The 27,283-nt window shown below is 59.9% G+C and overlaps 1 protein-coding gene across 1 annotated transcript; it reads right to left on the reverse strand.

The window, feature by feature from the left end:
• Positions 1-475: 475 nt before the first annotated feature.
• NTN3 (netrin 3) lies at positions 476-21,181 on the reverse strand. Its single transcript, XM_035548864.2, has 6 exons — positions 20,215-21,181; positions 13,440-13,628; positions 7,172-7,321; positions 6,420-6,473; positions 921-995; positions 476-804 (listed from the first exon to the last, which is right to left on the reverse strand). Exons 1-6 carry the CDS (start codon positions 21,179-21,181, stop codon positions 476-478), a joined length of 1,764 nt encoding a protein of 587 aa, XP_035404757.1.
• Between the last annotated feature and the right edge of the window lie 6,102 nt (positions 21,182-27,283).

Raw genomic sequence — 27,283 nt, forward strand, 5'->3', positions numbered from 1 at the left:
GCAAGGAAAGGGACATGGAGAGCTGGCAGCAGAGCGTTTCCAGCGAGCAAGGGAGAGGCAGGCCCTGGGCACCGGAGGAGGGAGAGCCACGAGCTCAGACAGCAACACCTGTCAGAAGATTTTTTTCAAGGGAAAAAAGAGACTCGGACAGGAGAGCGAGGAACAGCATGCCCAGAGCAAGAAACCAACCTCTCCAAGCTCCTTCAGGCAACAGGCACCTGTGCGAACCCCCTCCGCTTTGCTCCTCATTAAAGGTTTGTCATTACTGCATTACTTTTAATACACTCTTAGAGAAGACCCACACACACACACCCACGCGTGCACACGCACACTCAAAGGGGACCGTTGCCAAAATATACACTATAGACAGAAGAGTCCGTTCACACTATATATATGTACAGAGTCTCTGAGTGCAGCCCGGCAGTGCGTAGCCAGGCTGGGGCTGGGGCTGGGGCACGGGGTGGGCAGGAAGCCCTCAGGGCTTCACGCACTTCCCTTTCTTCTCCCGTCGCTGCAGTTTCCGAAGGCGGCGGGTCCAGGCGTCCCGCCACTGGATGACCAGGCTGTTCTTGTCGGCCATCAGTCCTGGCCGGTCGGTGGAGTTTTCACTGATCCCCATGACCAGGTACTTCTTACTGATCTGGATCTTGGGGCACTTGCAGGACAGGTCCTTCAGGTGGATCCACAGGAAGTTGTCGCCGCGCTTGACCCGCTCATCGCGGCACTTGTAGACAGAGAGGATGTTGATGGTGAACTTGGCCCAGTTGGCCACCGTCTCCATCTCCAAGATGTTCACTTGGACCACTGAGGGGAAAGAGGGAGAGGCAGGGTGACAGGGATGTGCCGCCTTGGGTGAGGGGGAGGCTGCCAACTCCTGACGGGAGCTGCCCGTCCCCTGGGGAGCAGGAGGGGGCCCTTACCGTAATCCTTCTTGCAGTACTTCTTCATGTTAATCTTGTAGTTGCCTTTGGCTGGTTTGCAGTAGGAGTCGCAGTCTGCAGAGGAGAAGCAGAGGGGTAAGTGTGAGGGTGTGCAGTGCAGCACCGTGCATGGGGTCCTGTCCCACCACGGAGGAAGAGGCCGTGGAGGTGACACGGCAGGAGCCAGCCTGGGGGGGTTCCCCAAGACTGTGAGCCAGGCCCGGGACTCTGCTAACAAGGGGGTCCCTGAGCCTCACTGCACCCCCACAGCTCACACGGACTGGGGAGGGCCCCGCTGAAGCCCCCAAACCGCAGCACTAAAGCCCCAGCAGCTGGGAAGTGAAACCACCTCGGGCAGGCAGTGTCCCCTTCTGTGCCAACGGTGCCGGCATCCTGCAGGATAAATCAGCTCCGGGGTGGTGGAGGGAGTGTGGGAGGCAAGAGCGGGTGGAAGGACCCCAAGGCAACGTCTGACTGCAGACCAAGGGACAGCGCCTGGATCGTGATCCTCAGGGGCGATTCAGTGCTCAGGGGCCAGCACAGCTGGGGGTGTCCCCATGGGCAGCCCCCTCTGAGACTCGCTCTTGGTGGGGCTCCAAAGCCCCCAGAAGGATTTGGGGACAGGGGGAGCCAGCAGGCAAGGTCACTCCCAGCTGCCCTCAGACTGACGGAGCATGGCAGGGAAGGTCACCACGCCGTCCTCCTGTCCTCCCTGCATGCATAGGAGCAGAGAGCATCCCTCCCTCCCTGCAGCATCCCTTCCTGCTGCTCCCCGGGCTCCGGGAGAGGCTCATGTCCTCATGGAGGCTTTTTTTTTTTTTTTTTTTTTTTTCCTGTGCATTTCTAAAGGCCCCAGATTTGCATCTCAAGCAGAGGGAGGGCAGGCCAGGAATGCCTCTCTCCTTCTCCCCAAAGGCTTTGATCCAACAATCGCCCGAAGCAGCCCAGTTCTCCTCCTTTCTTTGCCCCTGCCATCTTCCTTTGAACATCTCAATTTGTCTCTTTCCAAATGGCATGTTTTTCTAAGCCCATCTTTCTTCCTTTCTCTCCCAGGTTCTCTGTCCGGCTTGGCAGAGCCGGCCCCAGCCCCGGGACGAGCGGGCAGCCTCTGAGCTCTCTTTGTCTGCGGGTTGCCACAGCGATGGCTCGGGATGGAGGCGGGGGACGGGGGGAAACAGCAGCACCCGGTGCCAAGGGCAGGAAGGGGGAAGAGGGAAGAAAGAAGCCCAGAAGCACAAACTCGTCCCGAGCTCTGCTGCTCCCCTTTCTGCCCGGCTCTCTTTCAGTGGGGACTTTGTGCCACCCAGTCCAAATTTGTCAGTGGTAGAAGGGGCTCAGCACAGAGCTGACTCCTGGCAGAGGAGGGGTTCAGCCCTGCTTTTCGGCTCAGGCCCCACTGCCGAGCATGTCACCATGTCACCCCTGCTGCACCGCCCCGCTGCTGGGCTGGAACGGCCACCCTGTCCCTGTCCCTGTCCCTGTCCCCGCCTCAGCAGGTTACGCCAATCCCCAGCACCATGGGTGCAGAGAACTGCCAGGATCACCTGCCCTCTAGAGCTGAGCCTTTCTGTACCAACATGACTTTTTAATGCCACAAGCTGTACAGTCATCTGTGGGGGCAGAAAAGACGTTTTGTGGATTGGAGAGTTTTTTTTTTTTTAAGAAATCAGAAGGGTTCCAAGGGAAAAGAGGGGGACATAAAAAAAAAAAAAAAAAAAGGAAGGAGGAGCAGCAGGAGTGATTAATAGCAGCATTCTTCTTGCAGCTCGACTGAGTGCCCGGAGTCGTGGCCGCATCCCTGCCCGCGAGCCCAGCGCAGGGACAGAGCTGAGGCCATGGGTGGCTGTGGGGACAGGCCCCAGGGGCACAGCATGCTGCGGCTGGTGGCACGCAGCATCTTCAGAGAGGACCACGCTTTTAGGTGCCTCTGAAGAGAAAACCCTGCTGGGTCCGCTTTCAGCTCCTTGCAAATCTGGCTAGAGCTGCCTGAGCCAAGCTGCATTTTCGCAAGGACACGCAGGACCATATGGGCTCGCAGTCCCCCCCGCTGCTGGAGACGGGGCTGGGAGCTGAGCCACGGCAGCAGCCAGCCAGCGCCACACAATGCAGGGCCAGGCGGCGAAAGCAGGCGGCCGCGGGGCACAGAAACCCCACTGGGTCCGGCCCCGGCCATGGCCCTTCCACGGGTCTGCAGCCGCTGGCTCCTGGGCAGAGGAGGGTGGCAGGAACCGGAGCGGCCGGCAGCATCCAGCAGCAGGATGGGTGCTGGATCGGTCCTGAGCCGAGCCCGTGGGGTGATGATGCGCCGGGGGGGCGATGGCGTGCTGGGAGGTGATGAGCTGCGGGACAGCCTTGGCCAACCTGCCAGACCCCCAGCCCTCCCCTGGCTCTGTGTGCAGGAACAAAGGAGAGGAATAAAAGAAGAAAAACAATAACTGCCCTGGGCTCCTGCTCATGATTAACATCATAAAACTGTGATTCTGAAGAGCCAGAAATGGTATGTGAAATTAACGATTTGGGATTTTTTGGGGACATTTAACCTCAGCTTTATGCTGAGGAACATTTCTCAAATATAAAACCAATTTCTTCTCAATTTATGTTAGAAACTTGGGAAAAAAAACTAAGAAGACCAAGTAACTCGAGGCATTTACTGCCCTTCCTTGCCTCTGCACACAGGACTCCCTTACCACACGTGGGCTGAGTGCAGGGGACAGAAATGACAATGCCAGGGGTGCCGGGTAGGGTCTCAGCCCCATGCCTCTCACCTGGACAAGACCATGTCCAGGGCCCCATCCTCCCATTCTCCATGGGGATACCCACTACCAGGGCATGGGTTGCTGCTCTTCCCACTGCATGCTCTCCGTGATGGCAAAACTGCCAGGAGAACCTGCTATCAGAGGTTCTCCTGCTATCGCAGCTAGTGGAGAAGCTGCTTTCATGGGCACCTCCCTTGTCCCAGAGCATGCCTCACCTTCCCATCTCCCCTACAGCACTCCCTAAGTGGTGTTACACATGCTACAAGGATGCAGAAAGATCCATTTTAACCCCAATAGCTGCCCTAAGCAGCCAGACCTCCCCTCCCAGCCGTCCTCCTGCCCACCTCTCTGCCATGTCCAGGGCATGCGGAGGGGCCGGGGGTAGCAGAAGCTGTGAATGTGTACCCACACCCCTTGAGATGCTGCTGCAGCCCTGGGACCTGCCACTTCCCCATCGAGGTAACGCTGCAGCCCTGGGACAGCCCCCAGCCCCAGCTGGCAGGCATCGGCAATGTGACCCACATCCCATTCCGTCCCACGCCTGCGCGGGGGGAGTGCATGAGAGGCGGTGGGTTTGCACATCTGGTTTACTTCGCCTCGCCTTGAAAAAAGAAGGAATATTTTGTTTTAAGAGAGATGTAACTTAATTAGGTGTTACGGCTACAAATCTTTTACTGCTGACTTTGAATTCCTTTAAAGACCTGTTTTGCACTCCACTAGTTTTGTTAATTCTGCTAACAGGGAACAAGATTTTTTTTTTTTTCACTAAGTGGAAAATATTTTAGAATAATAACAATAAAAATTACAAGAAATGGACGCAGGACGTTTTGCCGCAGAGCGAGTCTGCGCTTGGGCAGGGATCAAAGCTGGACCTCAGCGGCTGCGAGGGCCCGGGGAATGCGATGCAGGGGATGGGATGACAACGTCAACGCAAAGCCCAGATGTGAGCAGGGCCAGTGCCTGGTGGGGGGGAAGCACCTGAGCAGCAGCAGCCCCAAACAATGCCCCCCTGTTCCTGCGGGCGGCCGCAGCCTGGCACACCTGCTGCTGAGCATGGGAGGGGAGCAGGCTCCGGGGCTCCCAGGGGGGCCAGAGCAGGGGGGTGCGGGCAGCGGGCAGGGTGCAGGGTGTTGGGTGCATTGCCCTGGCCAGCCCCTGGCTGTGTTTGATCCCCCCAAACAGGTCCTGCAGGACCCAGGCTGGGTCCCTGGAGAAGGCCGGGGGCTAAGCGAGCTACTTTGCATTAAAGATATTTGAGCTAGAAGGCAGAAATCTTAAAACAACAAAGCCACAGATAAAACTACAGGCTGTTTAACACAGAGCTGCTCCGCTAAAACAAAGTAAATACCAGGGTCGCTATCAAGTGGCATTTATTTTTATGCAGCTGAAAATATCAGACACAATTCTAAGAATATTCCTACTTATACAGCACTGGAGGGGAGTCACCTTGATTAACTCTGCTCTACGAGTCGCTCTCTGTTTGCAATAAAACTGTTCAAATCCCCTCCATTTTCCTTTTCCCAAAGCCCCTTCTCCAGTGTTCCCAGTTCCCAGTCAGGATCTCCGTGGCCAAAAAACAAAACAAGCCAGAGAACAGCCTTGACTTCACTTCCTACCAGCCTCCATGAAAAAAAACAGAGGAAAGGAAAGAGAAATGCCTGTGCCCAGCCCCTGGCCTTTCTGTGGGGGTTGAGTGGAGAGGAGACCCCAAAGGTCCTGGGTGCACCTCCCGGTCCCTGCAGGAGCCAGGCACAGCCCTTGCGGTGCCAGCACCACTGCCCGAGGAGCAGATATGCCAGGGTGATGGGGGGACAGCTGGGCTGTGCAGGGGGTACTGGGGAAGGGGAGAAGACCCCATTATTCCATTGCCCTGCGAGCTGAGGGACCAGCTCAGGCCTGGACAGCTTCTCCATGCCTGGACAGAGCATGTCCCATGTCACCATGTCCCTGGGGAGACTCAGCAGTCCGTGCCCGCCATGGGGCTCCTGAGCCAGCCCACGGCCAATCCACGGGCTGGTGAGGGCAGAGAGGCCCTGACAGCTGCTCCCTGTGTTGGCATCCCTGCTTTCACAGCAGCACAGGACCACAGAATGGCCGAGGTGGGAAGGGACCTCTGAAGATCACCCAGTCCAACCCCCTGCCGAGCAGGATCACCTAGAGCATGTTGCGCAGGATCACATCCAGGTGGGTTTTGAACATCTCCAGGGAAGGAGACTGCACAACCTCCCTGGGCAACCTGTCCCAGTGCTCTTTCACCCTCCCAGTAAAGATGTGCGCTCATATTCAGACGGAACCTCCTGTGCTTCAGTTTGTGCCAGTTGCCTCTTGTCCTTTCACTGGGCACAACTGAAAAGAGACTGGTTCCATCCTCCTGACACCCTCCCCTCAGATATTTATACACACTGATGAGGTCTCCCCTCAGTCTTCTCTTTTCCAGGCTAAACAGGCCCAGTTCTCTCAGCCTGTCCTCATACGACAGCTGCTCCAGTCCCCTAATCATCTTCGTAGCCCTTTCCCTTCCCAGAAGGGACACAGAAACCCCTTCCCTGAGAAAGCCCTGGAAGGTCAGTTGGTCCCTTTCTAGAAATACATATGATTTCCAATCAATTTTTTCACTAAAGGCAAGCCAGTGTCTGGCACAGCGGGTTTGGAGAGCTGTCTCGGCACTCTTCCTGGGTGTCTGGAGGGAGCAGAGGGGGATGTCCCTGGGAAGGGCTGAGGCCAGGGGGTACAGAGCACTTACCCGCAGGTGCCTCTGTGCTGGTTACCAGGGAGGTTGGGTTGATGGCAGGGATCTCTGGAAGAGAAAAGGGGAAGATGTCTTAAAGAAAGGGGTCCCCAGCCCTAGGGGACTAGCCCAGGGCAGCTGCCCCCTCCCAGCCCAGCCTGGGGCAGCCCCTCTTGTCAGTGCCCTTGGGTGGGACCTGGCCTGCATGGGACCTTCCAGCCCTGGCCACCTTGCCGAGGGACTTTGGGTCTGTCTGGAGCCAGGGAGGGCTCTGGGGATGAAGCATAGGCAAGAGCCACCCACAAACATGGTGCAGAGGGGATTTGGTGGATCACCTCCGGGGAGCTCGCTAAGAGAGACAACGGATTGGGCGAGCCTGACCTGAATATCACAGGCCATAAAATACCCCTGGAGATACCCAAGCCAAGCTTGATAAATTGGGACAAACTGAGACACTGACACTGCAACCCCAAGAGCCTTGAAATGCTGCTGTGGAGGGGACAGATAGTTTAAACCCTGCTGCCACCTCCAACAGTGCTAGTGGGTGCTGCAGGGAGGGACACTGTTCTTCTGGCCTTTGGGGTAGAAGCAGATCCACTGAAGAACAGTGCTTTTACGGTAGCTTCAGCACACTCAGGACCTGACCATGCCCAGCTGTGTGTGCAGGTGGAAAGCACAAACCCCAGGGGCCCTCCAGAGCCCCCAGCTGGCAGGATGGATCCAGCCACCCTGCCTCGGCAGGCACCCCAGCCCATCGGGGGACTCACTGATGCAGGGGGCCACGGGCGAGCGGCTCTGCTGGAAGCCCTTGGCGCAGCGGTTGCAGGTGAGGCCGGTCACGCCATCCTTGCACGGGCACTGCCCCGTCGTCTGGTTGCAGGTCTTGCCAGCGGCACCGACCGGGTGGCAGTCACAGGCTGGGTGGGAGAAGGAGGAGAGGCTATGGTTACACGGGAGGCAACGAGTGGCACAAGCCCAGGGCTCAACCGTGGTCCCCTTGGGCAGCCGCTGGGCTGCACTGGGCCCAAGCAGCCTCCCTGCCTCTGCTGCGCAGGGTAGGCAGGGGAACAGAGGCAGCACGGGGGAGCCCTGGGCTGGGAGGCGGTGGGAGGAGGGCAAGGTGTCCCCAGCTTGGCCTCCAGCCCGCATGGGACAGTGGTGCAGGGCAGAGCTGGGGGGAGAGCCCACGGGGGTGAGGCCCTCCGAGCTGCTCCCCCATGGAGCTGAACCAGCTTGTAGGTTCTGCACAGCCTTGGGCCTTGTTTTGGTTCTAGGATGGTCTGAAGTGGGTCTTCTCAATGCTTCCCAAGCTCATGAGCCCCAACACCTGTCCTGTCTTCTGGAGGAGACCTTCCTGTTTGCTGGAGGACGCTGTCCCTACGACTTTCCACCACAGCCTCTCCAGGGGACAAGCCACACCTGACCTGGGTGGAAGTTTGTTTTCCACCCTCAGGATGGATCTGAGGTGGCTCACCGTCACACCACAGGCTCGTAAGCTGGATGATGGACCCACCGGGGCTTGCCCATGAGGAGGGATGTGGGAAGGAGAAGACAACACTCAGTCAGGAGAGGGCCCTCCCATCTGCCAGCCCAGGGCTGGGTCTGGCTATGAGCTAGAGGAGATTATCTTGGCCTCCATCAGTGTAAGAGTTGAACGTGATTCCAAAGCAAAACAAAAACATCTCCCCCCGCCTGCCCCCGCAGCCCCTCGATGTTATCGTTTCCCTAATTTTCACCAGATGGGGCTGGTCACAGCACCACGGCACGGCTCCCCGGGCTTCTCCTGCACGGTGAGAAACAAGAGCAAGCGGCCTCTAATGGGGACCAGATGCTGCGCTTCTTATCAGATCCTGGCTGGGGCTGGAAACGGACGTGTTTCTGACAAGGATATTTTGGGGGCTCAGCTGTGATAACAAATGGCAGCGAGTGAGAGGGCCTCGGCGTGACGTGGGGAACACAGGGCCTTTCTTCAGCCACAGACTGCTCCTGCCAGGGCAGCCGGGGCCACGAGCACCTCCACGGGTCCCATGGGCTTGTCCAGCTCTGGGGCAGCCGCCCACAGCCGCCTCGTCAGCGTGCTCCAGCCCCGCAGGGTGAGATGCAAAGCCAGCAGCAGAGTGTTGGGGCCAGGCCATGGTGCTTGGCAGCTCTCCGTCGCTCGCACGTGGCCTGCAGGTTCCTCCGTGCTGGCTCTGCGGGGTCTTGGAGGACACAGGTGCCCTTGATGAGCTGGCAGGTATGGCTGCTCCTGGAGAACGGCCACCACTTTGTCTCTCTTCAACCAGCAAAGGCTTGAATATCTGTCAGCGAGGCTGGGCACAGAGTGCCAACTTCTCTCACCAGCACCTGGCAAAGCCCTGCCGCCTGAGAAGGGCCGTGGCTGCCAGGTGAGCATGGGCATTGCCGCAGGCATTATGGTTCTGCCGCGCACACAGAGAGAGACGGTCCGTGCCCTAGACAATTTACGGCTCAAGGCATGTGTCCAGCAAGGATTTATGTAAGTGCTTAGCTTCACACGTTGTGGATAATCTCCCCGGCTTCAGCAGTGTATTCCTGGTGTAAAGTTTAAGTACATCCATAAATCTCAGCTCAATCAGGATCCAATTCATCTAGTGGGATCCTCCTCATGCTGTGAGGAGGCTTCCAATGACTTGACCTTTTACCTGGATCAGCAATCAAGCCAGCTTTGTGCATCCCATGACCACAAGAGACGGCTCTATCCCAGAAGATTCCTTTGGGAGATGAGTTTTGCCGGACAAGCCCAGGCTCTGGCCCTTGCTATGCCCCCACCCCACAATTTCCCGTGGTCCCATGAGGGCTGACTGCTGCTTCCAGCTACAGGGGCAGCCCCGTCCCCATCCTGTGCTGCTGGCTTCGTGCCTGCCGCCCACGCACTGACCGTGCTGGGTGCCAGGATCCAGCCCATGGTATTGAATGGCGGAGGGAGTCACTAGCCTGGGGCTTAAGTCATTGAGCTCTATTTGCCAGAAAGCATGTCTTGCACCTAATATTGCGGGTATTTTTGCTTCTTAAGGCTTAGCTGCTGCTGCTTCACCGGTTTTCATTGGAGAAAGCTCACATTTTACAGCTTTGTTTAAATTACGGGGATTAATGCACAGCCATTCTTTATTTGACTTTTCAATTACCACCACTGGATTAATCCTGCAGGTTCTGCGTTTTCCATCCTCCCAGCTTTTCTGTGTCGTGGCATCCAGCAGTGAGGCTGGCTGCTGGCGGCTGGTGGCCGGAGCGATGCTCGCCCCTGCTCACCCCCAGCTCGCTGGCCGGAGGCCAAGAGCTCCACTTGTGTGCCGCGGGAGGTGCAGGGGTGTGAAATCTGCGCTGAATATTTTTGTGCCCATCTTCAAAACCTGGGCAGACATTGCATCCTAGCAGAGACGAACTGTTTGGACAGTTATTTAATAAAACCGTTTGGGTTTGTTGAAATAAATTATAATGGTTACTGGTCCCTGGGCTAGCATTTCAAGCCCTGAATATGAGCTGAGCTTCATTCCAATGTTTTCCTTCGCTGGGCTGCTCAGCTGCTGCCCTGGACCAGCACTGCAGTGCATGTGAAGACCTTTGCTCAAAGCCCTGGGCTGCAAGGAACAGCCTCCTCACAGCCTCCAGCTCTGCGTGTGCTTTCCAGATCTGATCTCACAGACCTTGCTTTTCCTTCTCTTCCTTTCCTTTGCAGAAGGATGGCTACTCTGAGCTGCAGGTCCACAATGCATCTTTGGCAAAAATGAGCCCAAACCATCGTGTCGCATCTTCACTGTGTGGGGCTGGCAGACCCCAGAGGATAAAGGTTCTGTGCTAAGGAGCTCCTGATCCACACCGATCCACTCCTGCATGTGCACGAGGAAGGAGGGAAATGCTCTCTGCTTTGCAAGGGAGGGACAGTCAGAGGAACAGAAGCATGAAGGATTTTATTATTAACTTGGATCCTTGGGGTAGAGCCAGGAGCTGGCTCTACGGAGCCAGGGCACTGCTCTACTGCAAGATCCTCCTCAACATATGCCCCGTAGCAGGGGACGGGCTTTGTGCACATGTTCATCTGGCTGGGCTGAGCCTCTGCAGCATTTCAAAACCGCTCACGAGCCCTGCCAGCCCTCAGGAAGCGGCACGCACGGCCTCGGCTGGCAGGAGCCTGCCTCTGGCTTGGCACAGGACCCGCGGGAGGGGTTTTCTCTGCAAGGGGGGCCCTGCCGCAGCCCCCCTCCAGCCCTCTGCAAAGCCGGTGGCTTTGCTTGCTGGCTGGGCGAGGCTGGGTACCGCTCTCCCCTGACTGATGCCTGGACACGGCACTGCCCGGGCCTCAGCCAGGGGAGGAAATGCACTGACGTCCTCCTGCAGCTTAGTTTCTATGGCCATAAACTGGCTGGGCACTCAGAGCCCTCGTTCACCTGTGCACACGTGCATCCCCATGGCTAGAGGGCACTTCCCACAGCTCCAAGCACTGCAGGAGGAGTGGAACGTTCCCCTGGAGCCCTGGCATGGGACAGCCTCTACGGGAGGCTATGCGCAGACCGGGGGGAAGCGCTCCGCAAACCTGCACCCAGCTCTCGCACCCACACATCAAGGCTGGGCTGTGCTCAGCTGCCTTCCTGTCTCCAGCATGTAGCCAAATCCTGCTGCTTTAACTTTTTTCTTTTTTTCTTTTTTCTTTATTTTTTCTGTAAGTGCTCTCTTCCCTGGTTGGAACAGAAAATGGGAGCTCAGTGCACAGGAGAGGGTGGTGCTGGGGACCCCAGCCCCAACAGGGAGGGAAAAGCCTGCAAGGCTTCCACTTTACCTGGGATTTTATCAGACAATTATGGTAGAAAAGCTGGAAGGAGACGGAGACCAGGGAGGCAGAAACCCTTCCGTTGGTGGGGAGAACCATTCCTGCTCACAAAGGATGTTCGGCGAGCTGTGGAAGAGGCAGCGCCACCACCCTGGTGCCCTGGTGCCCATTGGGGTGAGCCATGCCTGCCCCAAAGGCCCGGTACTTGAGCAGCCCCATGCTGAAATCCTGTGTTCCCCAGCCCCGGTGCCCAAAGCTCCTCTTGCTGCCACAGGGGCTGCAGGGACTGGTACTGAGCAGGAGCAAATGCAGCCCCATCCACAGCCCGGGTGGGAGAAGCACGCATGTGTGCCGGGCGTGGGGGAGAGCAGCCGAGCTGGGGGGGCTTCGCCACGGCTCTGGTTCAGGCAGCCCCCTCCCTGCCCCTCCGGAGGAAATGACTCAGGGCTTTTCCACGAAACCGCAGGCTGACAAGCTTGCCGCCTGCCTGGCTGCTCCTGCACACAGAGATCGCTTGCCTGGGGCTGTGGGGGGCACCCCCAGGGACGGGGGTGCTGAGCGTAGCGCTGGCATGGGGGAAATCCTGACGGAAAGGGTGATAGTGCTGAAGCAGGAGCTGGGTCTGCTGCCATCCGCCTCGTCCTGCAGCCGCTCAGAGTCATGGCCTCGGTCAGTGCCACGACTTTTCTGCAAAGGAGCTGAATTTCTGGAATAATGGGACACTGCTGGCAGCGACAAAACTGGGGGCTGTCCCCAGCGGAGACCCTCAGGGTGTGCCCAGTGCTCCCCAGGAGCAGGGCGCAACCTGTGTTGGGGTGATACAGACCCTTGGGGTGTGCAGCTTGCCCTGTCTCCTCCTCTTCCTCTCTCCCTCTGTTACCTGGAGGATGCTGGCACCTGGCATGGCTTTGGGACCTGGCTGCCACTTGGCATGAGCCCTGCCAACAGGAAACCCTTGTGGCCCGGGGGCTCAGAAGTGGGGGCTGCCATGCCCAAAGCTGTTTTTCCTTTGATTTGTTGTCCAAAAGCCCCAGAGAGAACAAGGCTGGGGAAAAGCCAGGGCAGCTCACACAGCATGGGCAATGAAAGGGTTTTACCTGTGGCATCCCTGGATGCACCCCGGCCCCAGATGAGCCCAACCTACAAATGGCACCAGTGCACCGGGGAGGGGAGCCCTGTGAGCCAAATTCTTCACTTCTGTGGCCACAGGGTTGCTGCTCAACACCAGCTCCAGCAGCCATGTAGACCCTACATAAACATACACAGACCTGGCCAGTGCTCGCCTGCTCTGAGGGTGCTTCATAAGCCAGGGAAGGCACCGTTCCTGTGACACCCTCCCTGTCCCCAGCACACGCAGGGAAGCAGCTTCCACTGCTATCTGCACGGCACGGTGCTGGTGCCAGAGGGGAAGCCGCACTCCCTTCCGGGAGATACTTGCAATCTCAGCTGGAAAAAAAGGGATCAGGGGTTAGTTCCTGGCCTCAGAGAAGCCATGGCAGAGCCTGCTGGTGGGGCCAGTGTGTCAGCCTGCGTGCCAGCAGTCCACCGGGACGGTCAAGGTGTTTTGTCATCCGATGGTCTCTGGTGAAACCATTGTTTGGAGGCTCCGCAGAGGAAAGAGGATGGACAGAGGGACAAGGCAGGCCAGATGGGAGAGGAGAGGTATGGGTTTGGCACAGGCCAGGATCTGTGAGGCCAGGCTGCATCTCTCTGGCTTGGATCAGCGTGGCTCCGGGCTGGCTCAGGGACAAGCCACCCTGTCCATCGGTGCCTGGGCTGTGCTGCTCAGCATCCCCGAAACAGGCCCAGAGAGCCACTGCATCACCAACACCCATGCCACGGGGACCTGCAGTGCAGCAGGGAGATGGAAATCACCACCAGCATCACCCCAGCCATCCGAAGGTGAGGAAGCACTGCAAATCATTTTGTGAAACAGTCTGAAGGCATCCACATGTATCTACAGCCAAGACTACGCTGGTGTCAGAGACCAAATCCCAGCAAATCCCAGCACACCTCCTCCAGCGCCTGCCCAGCTCAGCATCTCTCCATCCCTGACCACCACTGGCTGTTCCTGCAGTCACAACAGGGCCAAGAGGTCAGACCCTCACGGGGTCGGGGGCTCCCCTGAGCTGCTTGCTCCTGCAGGCCATCCTCCCCATCCCTTGGGAGTCTGGGAGCCTGCAGAGATGCTCGGCTCAAAGCCATTCCCTGCCCGGTGCCCTTGGGGAGGAAGAGACGTCCTGGCTCACCTTTGCAGGCCTTGCGGTCCGTGATGGACTTGCTGAGGTCGCGGTAGAAGCCCTCCTTGCAGTAGTGGCAGTGGCGCCCCGCGGTGTTGTGCCGGCAGTTGAGGCAGACCCCTCCGCTCTTCCTGCCCGACAGCTTGTACAGCTCCATGTTGAAGCGGCAGCGCCGCGCGTGCAGGTTGCAGTTGCAGGCTGCAAGGGAAGGGGAGGGTGAGGCAGAGGCGCAGGCAGGTGCAACCTGTCCTCGCCCCATGCACCGAGGGGGGCAGCTTGCCTCAGTGCTCCTGTGCTCTGCGTGCCCTGAGTAGGGACCCCTCCGGATGGTCCCCAGAACGGTGGCTGTCCCTGCGGGTGCTTGGTCCTCTCCATCCCCACAAAAATGCTGGCGTGGCTTTTATCCGGTGGGGTCCCACTTCCTAAGAGCTGGGACTGGCTGTCTGCTAGGATGTCTGCTTGGGATCGTGCCCAAGAATCCAAACGGGGCGCTGGGAGAGTTGACTGACCCCATGTGCGTGGCACGGACCCCACGATGCGGCTCCGCGTGCCACGCATGGGAGCAGCTCTGCGTGCTGCCAGGCAGGAGGAGCAAACACAGCTCAAATCCATGGGGAGGAGGTGGCGGCAGGGCTGACCAAAATTTTGGAGCCCACCAGTCGGGCTGCGGGCCCCCGCTGGTCCCCGGCTGGGCCACAGAGGTGGGGAGCAGGGCAAGCAGGACTCGGCACAGCCGGCCCCAACGTGCCGTCCAGATGTGCAGCATCCACCGCCCCATGGGGCTGGGGCTGGGAGGTCAGCGCGGAGACGGGGCACGTGTAGGGACGGAGCACGGGGGCGACTCAGCTGAAGGCGGGACGGAGGGAGGGGTGCAACAGGGCAGGGGGTGTCCAGCAGCACCAGCTGGTCACCTGCAGCCCTGCTGTCCCCTCTTTCTGTCCCTGTGGGCGGCAGCCCCCGCTGCACGGCGCTGCCCCCTCCCCAGCAGCCAGAGCCCAGCCGCTCCGCAGACCACCCTCCTCGTGCCGCGCTGCTGCAGCACAGCACGGAGCAGTGCCGGGTGCCAGCCTCAGCACCAGCAACAGAGCCCCCAGGCTGCTTTTTGTTAGGGCTCTGCCCTGTGTGCACACACGCACACGCACAGGAGCCCACGTAGCGACACGCGCACGGGCATGCATACAGGTGTGCACGAGCAGAGGCACACACACGCTCGTGCACGTTTACATGCACGTGTGCACACACACAAATGTGTGCACGTTCTCTCACGTGTGCACACATCCATGCTTACAGCACAAGCACGTGCACAAGTGTGCATGCTCATATGTGCACATTTGCACACTTGCTGTGTGCACGTACATATACAGACACACAAACATGCATGCACAGATGCTTGCACGTGCCTCCCCCCCCACCCCCACGAGCATGCTGATGTGAACACACACACGTTATTTCTTTCATTAGCCACAGGAACCATGAAGAACCACCCCCCCCCCCGCCCGATTCCACGTGTGTGAGATAAAAAGGAAAAGCAGTGCCAGTTCCTGTTTAACACTCTCACAAAAAGATAATGGGAACAAGATTTCCTTCAGCGAAACGCGGCGCCCGCCCCCAGCCCCCTCCCCGTGCTGGTAAATTGAGGCTGGGTGAGAGTTTTTCCAGGCGTACTGTGAAATTCATTAACATGTCAGCCCAGATTTAACTGCTGGGCCTGCTTGTCGTTTGTGTGAAGTTTCCCCCGCTCACCCCCCCGGGGCCGCCTGCCCACCACACCGCCGGGAGCACGCTGAGAGCTTCGGCCCGTGCAGATCAAACGGCCGCCGGCCGCCTCGCCCCCCACCCTGCTTGCCCGGCCAGAGACCGTGCGGGAGGAGAGCAGCAGCAAACCCCGGCCTGGGAGCCCTCTTGGAGGCTTAAAGGAGTTGAGCAAAAGCCTGTTCCCAGCCTCGGCACAGGCCTGCACACTCAAACCTCAGCTTCCCCTAAGTTATGAGATTAGTGTAAAAATCACACGGCAGGCACGAAAGCAACCCTTTGGCAAGGCAGAAGGTGCCTTTTGGGGTTTGTGCCTTTTGAGGTCACTTTTTTTTCCCAGTGCTGGTGAGAAACAGACACTTTTGAAGCAAATTCTCACGTGTGGCTGGATGCTGGGGTGTGACGCCTGAAGAAAGCAGAAACATTGCTGGGTGGTGGGGGTGCTGCTGGCATGGAGGGGATGGGGCTGCACCAGGGATGTGGTGTGCAGAGGAGCAGTTCTGGGGGTAAAGGGACCTTGTTCTTGCCTTGCTCCACTCCAGGAGGGAAGTGCAGTCGGATGGCAGCTTTGCTACCCACTGTGCAGGGTAAGGGCTGTGCCCCCGCAAGCTCCCTGCACGCTCTGGGGAAGCGGAGGGGATGTGAGGGGTGGCAGAGGAGGAAGGTCAGGTAAATGATTCTCCACTCGTCACGGGTCCCTCTCTGCCCGTTTAATTGGTGATGGAGTAACTGGCCCGGCCTTTTTGTGTCGTGGCTGGCACAGCCAGCGGCTGGCTTGCTGCCTGGCCGCCCTGCTGGCATGTCCCCACCAGCCCCAGGGCCACCACTCTGCAGCCACAGGGCAGCACGGCTGCGGTGGCACTGCCAGCACGGGGGGCCACCAGGAGCTGCCCTGAGGGCACGGGGGTGGCAGGGGCTATGGGGGGGGGCTCAGTACGGAGATTTGGCTGGGCTTGGCCACGCCAGGACGGGGACGGGCGCACAGCACAGCACCCCCACAACAGGCACCCAGCACTGGTCAGAGCAGACGGGTCCCCCCTCATACCTGGCTAAAAACTTGTGCTGTTCCTCAGCGCTGACTTGGTCGCAAGCTCTGTCTGTCTCCTGTTAATCACTAATTAAAGGCTTGAACGTTCCCTGCTGTTTGGGGTATTAATAAGATTTTAATTGCACAGTTTGGGGCTAATTACGTGGTAGTTCACTTCCGCCCTTGTACAGTATGCCCAATTAAACAATCATATGATCAATTAAACAATCACAAGATCTAATAATTTGCAATAATAGACTAATTAAACGCCAACACCTTGCAATAGAGCAGCCTCCTGTCCTCCTTTTGATGGTTTTGAACCTCTGCCCGGCCCCCAGCCGCCCCTCCACCTCCTCCTCTCCCCAGCAGAAGCCAACAGTGGAGCCTGGGGTGGAGGGGCATGGGGCTGGGAACCCAGCCGGGGGGCACAGCACGGGCAGCAGGCACGTGGTGGGTGCTGGTGCTGTGGGGCACGAGGGGGCTGGCTGCCCCCACGAGCTCCCTGGGAGTAATTAGTTCATGGAGCTGGCTCAGCGAAACCCTAGACCGGCCGCCGCTGCCAACCCGCAGCGGATTCGAGCTACGCCCCTGCTTTGGCTGGAGGGGCGCCCAGCCGGGAGGCAAGGCTGCACCTCGCCCCCGGGAGGAGGATCAGGGCCAGGGGAGCCCCTCTGCCCTCCCACTGCCCACACGCGGGCAGGGAAGAGCCAGGCCCATGGGGCTGGGGACAGGGCTGGGGACAGGGCTGGGGCTGGGAGAAGCAGTTGGGGAAAGTGCTCGGGGAGAGGGGCCAGGGGCTTGTGGGTGGGCTGCCAGGAAGCAGGAGGAGAGGAGGAATCCCGCAGCAGGGAGGGGACGAGGCTGAGCCACCCCAGCCCGTCCCAGGAGCGGGGCACACAAGTGCTGATCCCCTGCACCGCAGCCGGACACCTCGTCCCTGCTTGTGGCACCAGTGTGAAACCCCCCAGGCCAGGATGCTGGGCTCAAAAAGCGGATTTATCAGGGAATTTTGCATCGGGAGTGCTGAGATAAAAACGAGAAAGAAAATATACATGGGAAGGGGGCAGAGGAAATGGGTGAAGCATCGGGGAGCCTGCAAATTCCACCACCACTTTGGAGACTGGCATTTTTGGGTACTGACATCCCGGACTGATGCCCTCATCCCCCAGCCACTCTGCTGCCGGGCCTGAAGCGAAAGGACCGAGGTCCTCCCAGGACTGTGCAGCCCCTTCCCACGGAGCCCCGGATCAAAGTGAGCCCCGAGCATTGTCCCTGTGCTCCGTGGGGTGGATCCTGCTCGTGGAGCAAGGTCTCCCCTTTGTGCCGCGGCAGTGACAATGGGAACAAGAGCTCCAGCATTACCAGCGAGTGGATCAATTACTTCCAGTGGCTGCCTTGCACTAATCTGCTCCCCCCTGCCTTGGGGACAGCCTCCTGACCAGGGGACTGGGCTCCTGGTGACAGCGGGGACCGGGAGCGGGGGGAGGTGGCGCAAGTCTACCAGAGTAACACCAATGCATCACCTGGGGGGGCTCTGGATGCCAGTGCCCCTGCTGCTGCCTGCCCCTTTGCAGAATTATTCCATGCCAGGCACCGGGAGAGGTGGATCATGCCCAGGGGACGATGGCACTGCTCTGCAGACAGCCCACGTGGCAGGCACAGGGCTGTGCGCCCTGCAGCACGGGGCTGGTGCCTCGCCCTTTGGCCAAGCTGCTGTATCCCTCTCGTCAGCCTGGCTGCGACATCCCCAAATCCATTTTCCAAAGTGCCATTCCCCCCTGTAACCGCGCGGCACGGCAGCATCCCCCTCCCCACGAACACCGCAGTACCACAATGGGGCACGCTCTGCGCCAGTGCCCAGATCTCAGGCTGCGAGGACTGTTCTTCCTCCGCACTTCCCAGCACCAGCCACCGGCAGAAATTCTCGTGAAATAAGAAAAGCACAATCCACAGGAACCCCGCGGGCTTCCCCGAAACGAGCAGCCACCTGCCTAGGCCCCCGTCCTCCTCCGAAACCGGGGGCTACGTCAGCCTCTGTGCAAACTCCCAGGAAAGCAGGGAGGGGTTCTCCCGGGTCTGGTTATTTGTCCCCAGCCCCAGACGCATGCGTGGCCATCCCAGCATCACAGCGTGGAGCAGGACGGCTGCTCGTCCCCAGCCCAGGCTCCAGCCGCACCTTCCTCCTCCTCCTCCTCCTCCTCCTCCTCCGCCACCACAGGGCAGAGCGGGGCTGGGGCACGGGACAGTCAGAAACCCTGCGGTCTGGGCCGAGCAAAGGGAACTTCCCGAGCGGCCTCTCCTTTTAATTGGTGCTAATTGCTGCGTCTGTTCGTGCTGGCTGGGGAGATGTCATTGTTGAAAGGCACAGAGGGGAAGGCTCGGGGAGCTAATCCAGCTTTCAGCCGCTAAGCCCTTTGGAGGCGTGTGATGGAGAAGCTCTTTCAGGTCCCTTCAGAGAGGGCACAAAGCCCGAGAGAGGAAAGGGAGAAAGAAGGGGATCGAATCAACAGGAAAAAACACTTTCACACGCAGCTTGGCTACGGGCCTTTGTGTGTGGGGCTTGTCAGGGTGTCTTGAAGGGACCGCTCTGCGCCCCCACCTCCTCCCTGCCTTTCTTTTCTCTCCTTCGATTATCTTTTCAGCCCCATCTGCCAAAACGGTGACCTGGCTGGGGGCAGGGAGGGCTGCAGCAGGGATGTACAGGAGCAAGGCCTCACACGGGACCCCCTGCCCCAGCCGAGGATGGCCGGGAGCTTCGCTAGCGCTCCCCCAGCCCCAGATCCTTCCCCCGTGTCTCAGGCCGGGGTCTGCTCCAGTTTAACCCCCCTGGAGCTGGCAGAGCCTCCTCTGCACGGCCGCATCACTCAAACAGAGGTCACAGTGCCGACGATGTGCCCCGGGATCCCACGACTCCAGACACCAGGGTAGGGGCTGGGGTCCTCCTTTTGGCCCTCACCTGAGCAGTCCCCAGCCATACCTACAGGCACTGAGGGCAGGGTGGGGAGCAGAGGCGGTTTCCAAGTTTTGCTCCAAAATTCGTCTTTCTGAGACAAACGGGGAAGCACCGGAGCTGACACATTCCCACAGGGCACGAGGTGTTTTTAAAGCATCAACTCAGACACTTCATTTGAATTGACTGCCTTTTTAGCCATTCTCAGAAGAAATCCTCTGCAACACATATATATTTAAGCCGACAGCTGGGATCTCAACAAGACATCGATCACAAATACTAACAAGTCCCTCTGACCTCTGGCACATCCAGTGAGCCTTTCAGGGACTGATTGATGGTATGGCTTCCCTTGTCTCCATCCTCCTGCCACCCCCTGGGACCTGGGCTCTGGTCCAGGCAGAGCGAGAGGTTGTTCCCCCCTCTCCCAGGGCTTTGCGGGGCTCTGGCATCCCTCACCCTGCACAGACTAGGACAAAAGGCAAAAGCCTCCACAGAAACCCTATAGAAAAAGATTTGAGAGTGGGGCAGGAAAACAATGTGGGTTCAACACTTGTGAAAAGTTTCCGTAGATTACAAGTGTCTTTGACTCACATAAACCTTTTTAAGGAGAGATGAGCTAAAACCACTGCACACAGCACTGTGCCAGACCAAGTGAGAAGGATGACAGGCTGAAATGGGGTAGCTCAGATATTTCCTTAACCCCTGCTGGGTGGATAAACCCAGCTGCTGCCTGCTCCCAACCCAATGCAGGTGACCTCCGTGGTTCCCCTGGGGATGAGCAGCTCGCTGCCCAAGGCAAACACCCCTTGCCGACACAGCTCGGCACGCTGCACAGTCCCCGTGTGTGCCGATGTGCCAAAAAAACACCGTGGTGCCTTTGGAGGGTTTGGGTGCAGGTAACCAAGCAGCAGAGCAGAGGCAGCAGAGGCTCAAGCCCATGCCGGGCACGCACGCTCAGCCCCACGGCCGCATCCCTCGGGTGCTCAGGGGTCCCAGCCTGGGGGGGGTCCCAGCCTGGAGGGGGGCGCAGCGCGGTGGCGGGGGGGGTCACTTACCCAGACACTCGTTGGCCTCGCGGGCGCTGGCCCGCTGCCAGGGCCGGTCGTAGTGGAAGGGCTTGCAGCGGTCGCACTCAGGCCCCTCCGTGTTGTGCTTGCAGTCGCACACCAGCTTCTGCTCCTTGTCCTTGACGCAGCGCGAGGCGTGCCCGTTGCACTTGCAGCGCCCGCCGACCTGCAGCTCGCCCACCGCGTAGTAGTAGGGGGCCGCGCCAGTGCCCCCCTCCTCCTCGCCAGCCTCGCGGCCCCCCAGCTCCCGGAACTGGTGGGGGCGGCTGAAAACCACCCTGATGTCGGTGGCCGTCACCCAGTCCTGCAGCACGGGGCTGCTGTCGAAGTCCTGGGCGGAGGGCCGCCCGTCGAGGGTGCTGAAGGCGATGAGGCCCCCGGTGAGCGGGTAGAGGTCGGTGAGGCCGTCGGTGCAGAGGGCCTCCTGCTCGTTCTGCTTGGTGACGGTGGCTTTGCTGGGCTTGCCGTAGATCTTGCGGCACTGGGAGGAGTAGTACTGGTAGGGCACCCACGTCTTGCCGTAGTCCATGGACTTGAAGATGGCGGTGGACTCGGGACGGGGCGAGCAGAACTGGAGGCTGACGTAGACCACCTCGAACTTCTTGCCGAGGGAGAGGGTGAGGGTGACGTTGTGGGGTGAGTGGTGCAGGGTCTCCGAGCGCCAGCACGTCATGTTGGAGGCGGTGTTGAGGTCGGTCAGGTAGGCGGGCGGGTGGGCTTTGCGGGGGTCGGAGGCATTGCAGTGCCGCGTCGGAGGCTTCCCGCAGGTGCTAGAGGCGTGCACCTCCTTCCCGAAGGCTGCGTTGACGAACTCGGGGATGCAGCGGCGAGGAGCTCCGCTCTCATCGTAGCAGGGGTCCGGGGGGGTCTGCTGGGCCACGAATGGATTCACCGCCTGGGAGAGGCGCAGCATGCTGGTGGTGAGGAGCAGGCGCAGGAGCTGCAGGACCTCCATCCTCCTGGGGCCAGGGGAGCGGCTCCTCCCTGGGACAAGAGCACACAGTGAATCGCAACCTGGTGCAGGGGGCTGGGGGACCAGGGATGGCCCTGACACTCAGGCCCCTCAACTTGTGCCCATTCCCACCCTGTGCCTACCCACGGAGCATCTGGGGAGCGGGGCAGGGAGGTCGTTAGCTCGTGGTGCCTTATTTACAGCGTCAGAATGAGGAGGTCAAAACCAGTTTCCAGACCTTTCCTGTAAAAACACCTCTCAGGTCTCAGGCAGGGCAGGGATGTTCACACCTGCCTGTGGCTATCAGGCTTTCATGCACAGCCCTGAATGCACAAGGTGATGCCCCTGAGCTGAAGCAGATCGACTCACCAGCAGGACCATGGAGATGGGAATTAGCCCTGTGACGCTGTCACAGCTGGCTGAGGCCACAACCCTATACCTCTTTGCCTTCCTGTGACCTGGAGCATCAGGCGTCTCTCTTGCCTCTGACCCCGAGAGGTTTATGAGCCAGTAGCTGTCCAAATCACACAGCCACTCATCCACAGCTTTCCCACTGGCAAGAGGTCACTTCTGCTGCCTCTTCCCAAAGGAACAGCCCTCACTGTGGCACGGCCAGGGGAAGACGCCCCTTACACCCACAAACCCAGCCCCTGCACCCCTCAGCACAGCACTGCAGGGCCTGGGGGTCCGCGTCGTGCCAAACTGCTAAAAGGGGATCCTCCTCCCTGCCCAGCCCGGCTGCCAGCACCGAAGCCCAGTTCCGAGCCGGCCGGAGGGAGCGGGGAAGGCGATGGCAGCCTGTCCCCAGAGACCTCCCTAACATGGCCGGCCCTGCGCTCTGCTCCCCCGCTGCTGATGGCAGGGGAGGTTTCTGCTGCCGAAAATCAGCAGCTACCTTCGTGGCCTGCATCTCCCCAGCAGGCGCATCCTCTGTGCTCCGGGGAGCCTTTCGGGGGCACCCCTGCGTGTGGCTCGGAGGCTGGGCACCCAGCAGAGTGCAGGACAAGGGATACTGTCCCCAGGGTGCCCAGGGTACGGGGAACCCCCCGCTCCAAAAGCAAAGTGTGTGGGCGAGTGCTGTGGGAGCAGAGGGGGGCATGGGGCCCCTTCCAGAAAGGTGATTCTTAAACCATGCCCGAGACCATGCCCAAAGGCGGGTTCCTGTGGGCAGCAGGGACGTGGCTGTCACTGCAGTGGACACACTGTGCCACCCGGTGTGCTGCAAGCACTGCTGCACTGGGCTGGAGCCGGGGGATACGCGTCTCACCCCAGACCCTCTTCTGCCCACGCAGACTGCGATGAGAATATGACCGAGTGTCACCACCCCGACCCAGAGTGATCCACCTGCAGCTCCTGTCCAGGGGGCATTCCTGCTGCCTGCACAACACCTGCAGTGCCCGGTGAGCAGGGCCTGGGGAGTGGCGACACCAGGAGATCAAGGACCTGCACACAGCAGGGACAGAAACGGAGCACAGGTGGCACTGCCAGCGCCCCACCGCCTTCAGCCACGTTTGCACCATGCATGGCAGGTGAGCACCCTTGTGTGCCTAGGCTTCCACAAAAAAACCTTTCCAATCGGGGAATAAAGACCAAAACTCCCCTGGAGGTGCAAAATCAACTATTTCCCCGTGCAAACTTAACAGCTTTGTGTTACGGAGGGCAGGAAGCAAACCAGGTGCTCAACAAGTGCTGAACTGCAGCTAAACCTCGTTTCAAGCCCTCTGGTGCAGGATGTCAGCCTGTCTGTCTGCCCGCACCCTGCAACAGCACCACGCCATTTGGCAGCCTAGTCTGTGGGTATCGCTTGTGTGCGAGGGATAATGGTGAGAGCGTGGTTCTTCCTCGCAGCCCTGCCTCTTTGGGACAGCCCCAAAGGGACAACCTGTGGGAAAAGCTCGGAGCAGGGGGGAGCGAGCAGAAAGCCCTGGTGACGATGCCCCAGCAGCCAGGAGGTGCATCCAGCTGTCCAGGACAGCTCTGGTGGCACCCTCCAGACCCTGCCCAAGGACGTCTCCTCCACCCGCAGCCGCATCCTCCTCGGCGTCCCCAGATGCAGCCTGAAAATGCTGCGAAACCACCCAAACCTCCAGCGTGTAATAACCACGCTGTCGGCTGGGATCCGGCAGCAGAAGCTGTGGGAATGAGCCCAAAGGCTGCTGCTGGGAGGAGGCCAGCCATGGACACGGCTCCGCTGCTGCCGCCGGGGGCCGAGCCCCCTTCCCCCCCCCATCCTGCGCCCCCGCACCTGACGGTAGCCAGGGGACAAGGCGGAGGCGCTCAGCCTCAGGGCTGGGTTAGCACTGCCCTTGGGGCGCATCGGGGGTGCTGGGGGACGGGAGATCATCCTGCACTGCCTCCTTGCCACCGACACCCATGGGGAGAGGCTTTCCCTCCCGTGCTCTGTGGTTTGGTGCCCAAATTTTGGAGCTCTGCTGGGGAGGAGCCGTTCGGGAGCCAAGGCTCCGGCGTTTGCCGAGTGGCGTGTCGGCGCTGCGGAGGCACCGCGTGAATGGAAATCATTATCATCCTCGAGACCACACACATGCACACACACGCTCCATGCACAGCTCACCCCATTATCCTGCTGAAAGGGAGCCGGGGACGGTGGTCTCCGCGGGCCTCACCTCCGTATCGGAGAGGAGGGCAGCTGCAATCTGCTCCCTTTTATGCATATTCAGCGTGACCCCTGGGCTGCCGGCAAGCTGCCAGGGAGGCCCGGCGGTGGGTATTTCTCTCCCAGCCCCACCTGCCCCCCTTCCAGTTCCCATCTTCAGTGCCTCCGGTCCAAACCAAGTGGAGACACCGCTCCCTGAGTGAGGGAGAAGGCGCTGAGCCAGCCCGAGGCACAATCGGCAGCACCGCTGACCCCGCGCCGGACCCGCCGGTATCCGACACCAGACCCCGATGGACCCCAAGGCAGGGAGAGCCCTGTGGGTGAGGGTGTCCTGGCATCTTCCAGCCGGGCTGTGACAGCAAGGCCATGGCCGGTGGCCACCAGCTCAAGGCCACTGCCGTGGGCTGGCAGGAGCGCAGCGGCGCAGGGCTCGCCCTCCCCGAGGAAGCAGCCGCCACCCCAGCTGCCGCCGCCGCGCTCCTCCCCAGCAGCGGCTGCATTTTTGAGGTGGGCGATTTCCTCACTTCTCTGTTTGGGGAATGCTAATAGCTGTGCGGTTTGGAAGGAAGTCCCAATGCCTTAACACTCAGAAGTGCTTTTCGCTTTAAAAATTAGCTACTACGTACAGCACCTCCACACCCCTTCTCCCCGGAGCAGCCGCCTCTGGAGGCGCTGGCGGTGGCTCCCTGTCACCCCAGCCCTGCCACAGGCTCCTTGGGGTGATGCTGCCACCCTGCCACCTCCTTGGGAGGCTCCACGCCGCCAGCTGTGCTGCGTTCGGGTGCTGACCTGAGCTCTCGGTGCCTATCGGTCCTGTTTGAAACACTGAACGCCCAAAGGCAAGTGCAGCAGGTGAGCCAGGACAAGAGGAGCAAACTTCCCCAAATCCTGACCCCGGTGCCTGCACCAGGCCCAGGGTCACCGCAGAGCAGCGCAGGGCAGCGGCAGCTTTGTGGAGGTAATTATGGGATTAAGTGGAACAGCACGGGGAGGGGAGGGAAGGGGGTTATTAGTCAGATTTGATCCCGGGACCTTTGCGGCACTAGAACAGCCTTCTCCAATTAAAGCAGCGGGGGAAGCCGCGAGCGGCCCGAGTGATGGCCGGCCGCACGCTGCAGCCCGGCCACCGCAGCGCGCCGCGGCGTGTCACTTGCAAATCCCCTCGAGGGTGCGTTTGAGGCCTGAGTCATGCGCTGAAAAATGTAGCTTCAGCAAGGGCGGGCACTTGCTGCGGTGGAGCTGGGAGGACAGGGGAAGGGGCTCCCTTCTGCCAGGGCCCTGCGCTGCCGGGCAGGGGGGAGCAGCTGGGCTGTCCCTGTGGGCCATGAGCACGGTGCTGGGCTCACCCAGCCCTCCTGGGGAGAGTGTGACCAAACCTCCTGGGTTTGGTCAGGGGATGCTCAGTCCCTCCCGGGTGGCAGCACTGAAAGCGCCCCTGTGGTGTGACACGGCCACAGAGCAGGGGGCAGGAGACACCTCAGCAGGGCCCAAGGGACCCGAGCAGATGAGGGGGATCCAGCTAAATGAGGATGTGGGGACTCGATCCAAAGCATTCAGATAGGGCCAATCCACACGGCCAGCTCTTCCCAGAGCTGTGCTGGCCTCGGCAAAGCCCCAACAAAGCTGTGCTGCCTGGCTCAGGTGCCTGCAGAGCAGACAACTGATGTGCTCAGACAGCACTCAGGAAAGCTGTAAATGGGCACACACCACCAGAGCACGTCCCTTAAACGGGATATAGCTGCTACCAACACTTGTGCATTACCACCTCGTTATGAGCCCCTGCTGACGATAGCATCCCCGCTCCCTGGCCGCTCGTGCTGCAGGGGCAACCCACGGAGGGGCTGCCCCAGCCCCACAGCCCAGGGAGCCGCCAGGCCCCTGGGCTCCTCGCCCACCCCTCCGTGCCCACCCGCCGAGCCGGTGCCAGCTGGGGGGCTTTGGGCCCTCCCAACGAGAGGAATGCGTCAGGACCAAACCGGGCTCTGGACACGGATAAATCGTTCCATGTGTCGCTGGGCTGAAAACACAACCGAGAAATATTTAAAATGAAAGGAAAAACCCCACGCAGCCAAGGCGCTGGGACTGAGCTCGGCTTTCCGGCAGGAAGGAACGAGGCGGAGGCGAGGCGTGTGGCGCTGGGGAGAGGCCGGGGACGCGGGCGCTGGGGTGGCAGCAGTGGGGCTGTCGCGCTCCCAGCCCACACCAGACACGGCCGATGGCTCCTGCGCGGCCCTCACAGCACTACAGAGGCGCCTCACGTTCCTGTCTGAGCCCCCTCTCTGTCCATTTCTAAGTTAAATATCAGGAGGCTATAAATGCGTAGGGACACACATCTGCTCTCGCTCGTGGAGCCGGGCGCTCTGTGCAGCCCCTCGGGCTTTCAGCCTCTGCTCCACAAAGTATGTGCGACTCGTGGGCAATTACAAGGCGGCGTGTTCCCGAGGCAGGCACTCACGGTGATAGATATTGCAATGCACTCTGGCAGGCCAGAGAGAGCATTACACAAGCCATATGATACTCCAGCGGTGCCAGGAGACGCATACAAATTACACTGCATGCAGGAAAGGATGGGCCAGATTCTGACCTCAGCCCCTCTGGCATCAGACAGAAGCAGCTCCATTCAGAACAGGCCAAACAAGACGTAAGCGACTCCATTCAAATTTACACTGGCATACCTGTGGTCAGCATCTGGCCTGGCTTGAATTAACTTCGGCCTGACATTACAAAAGGGTGAAACGGAGCCCAGATTTCCTAGGTTATCGAAAACAAAAAGAGAAATCCACCCAGAACCAAACCGTCGCGAGGCTGCTCAGACATGTGCGTGAAGTTGTCAAAGACGGGATGCTCGGACGCATCACCCGCTCCCGATCTGGTAGCTTCCCCCTGGGAGGATGGGCTGGGGCTGTGCAAAGTGCCGCAGCCTCCCTGGGGTGCCCTGAGCCAGCCCCGCTCCCCGACAGCCCTGAGCGGAGCTGCCGCTCTCCCCAGCGGTGAGATTTACGCACGGTGGTGTCCGCACACCGTGGAGCTGAGCCCATCTCGCTGCGACATTTGGTTTGTTGCACTGCTGGGTGAGGGCTTCCCAACGGTGCCAGCTGGAGATCTCCTCCTCGCCCAACAGAATGGATCCAGGAGATCCGCAGCCTTGCAGGAGCAAAAAGCTGCCTCGACGCTGCCCTGTTGATTAACCCCCGCCACGACTCACTCGACTGGTTGCTTTCTGTGGCCCTAATCCCATCCCAGCCCCCTAGCCCCCTTGCACATTCCTGCCGTGCTGCTCGCTCCGTCACGCGCTGCCGGGAGAGCCCTCGGTGGGCAGGGGCTGCCCCCCGCTGCCCTCAGCAGGGGCACGGGACCGGCGGCCCCATCGCAGAAGCCCTCGTGGCTTCTGCCCCTTCCCACTCCATATGGGAATAAAGCGATCTGGTTTCCATAACGTCCCTTGTTGCCTTTTCATAACATGCCGGGCACAGATGTTGAAAATAGTCTGG

This window comes from Cygnus atratus, chromosome 15, assembly GCF_013377495.2.
Source record: "Cygnus atratus isolate AKBS03 ecotype Queensland, Australia chromosome 15, CAtr_DNAZoo_HiC_assembly, whole genome shotgun sequence".
Classification (NCBI taxonomy): Eukaryota; Metazoa; Chordata; class Aves; order Anseriformes; family Anatidae; genus Cygnus; species Cygnus atratus.

Excerpts from the sequence above, each read along its gene's own strand:
- NTN3 (XM_035548864.2), bottom strand. The coding sequence starts at position 21,181 with ATGGAGGTCCTGCAGCTCCTGCGCCTGCTCCTCACCACCAGCATGCTG. Across the intron at positions 7,322-13,439 it reads GGACCGCAAGGCCTGCAAAG|CCTGTGACTGCCACCCGGTC; the intron begins GTGAGCCAGGAC and ends TCTCCCACCCAG. Across the intron at positions 6,474-7,171 it reads GCCCGTGGCCCCCTGCATCA|AGATCCCTGCCATCAACCCA; the intron begins GTGAGTCCCCCG and ends TTTCTCTTCCAG.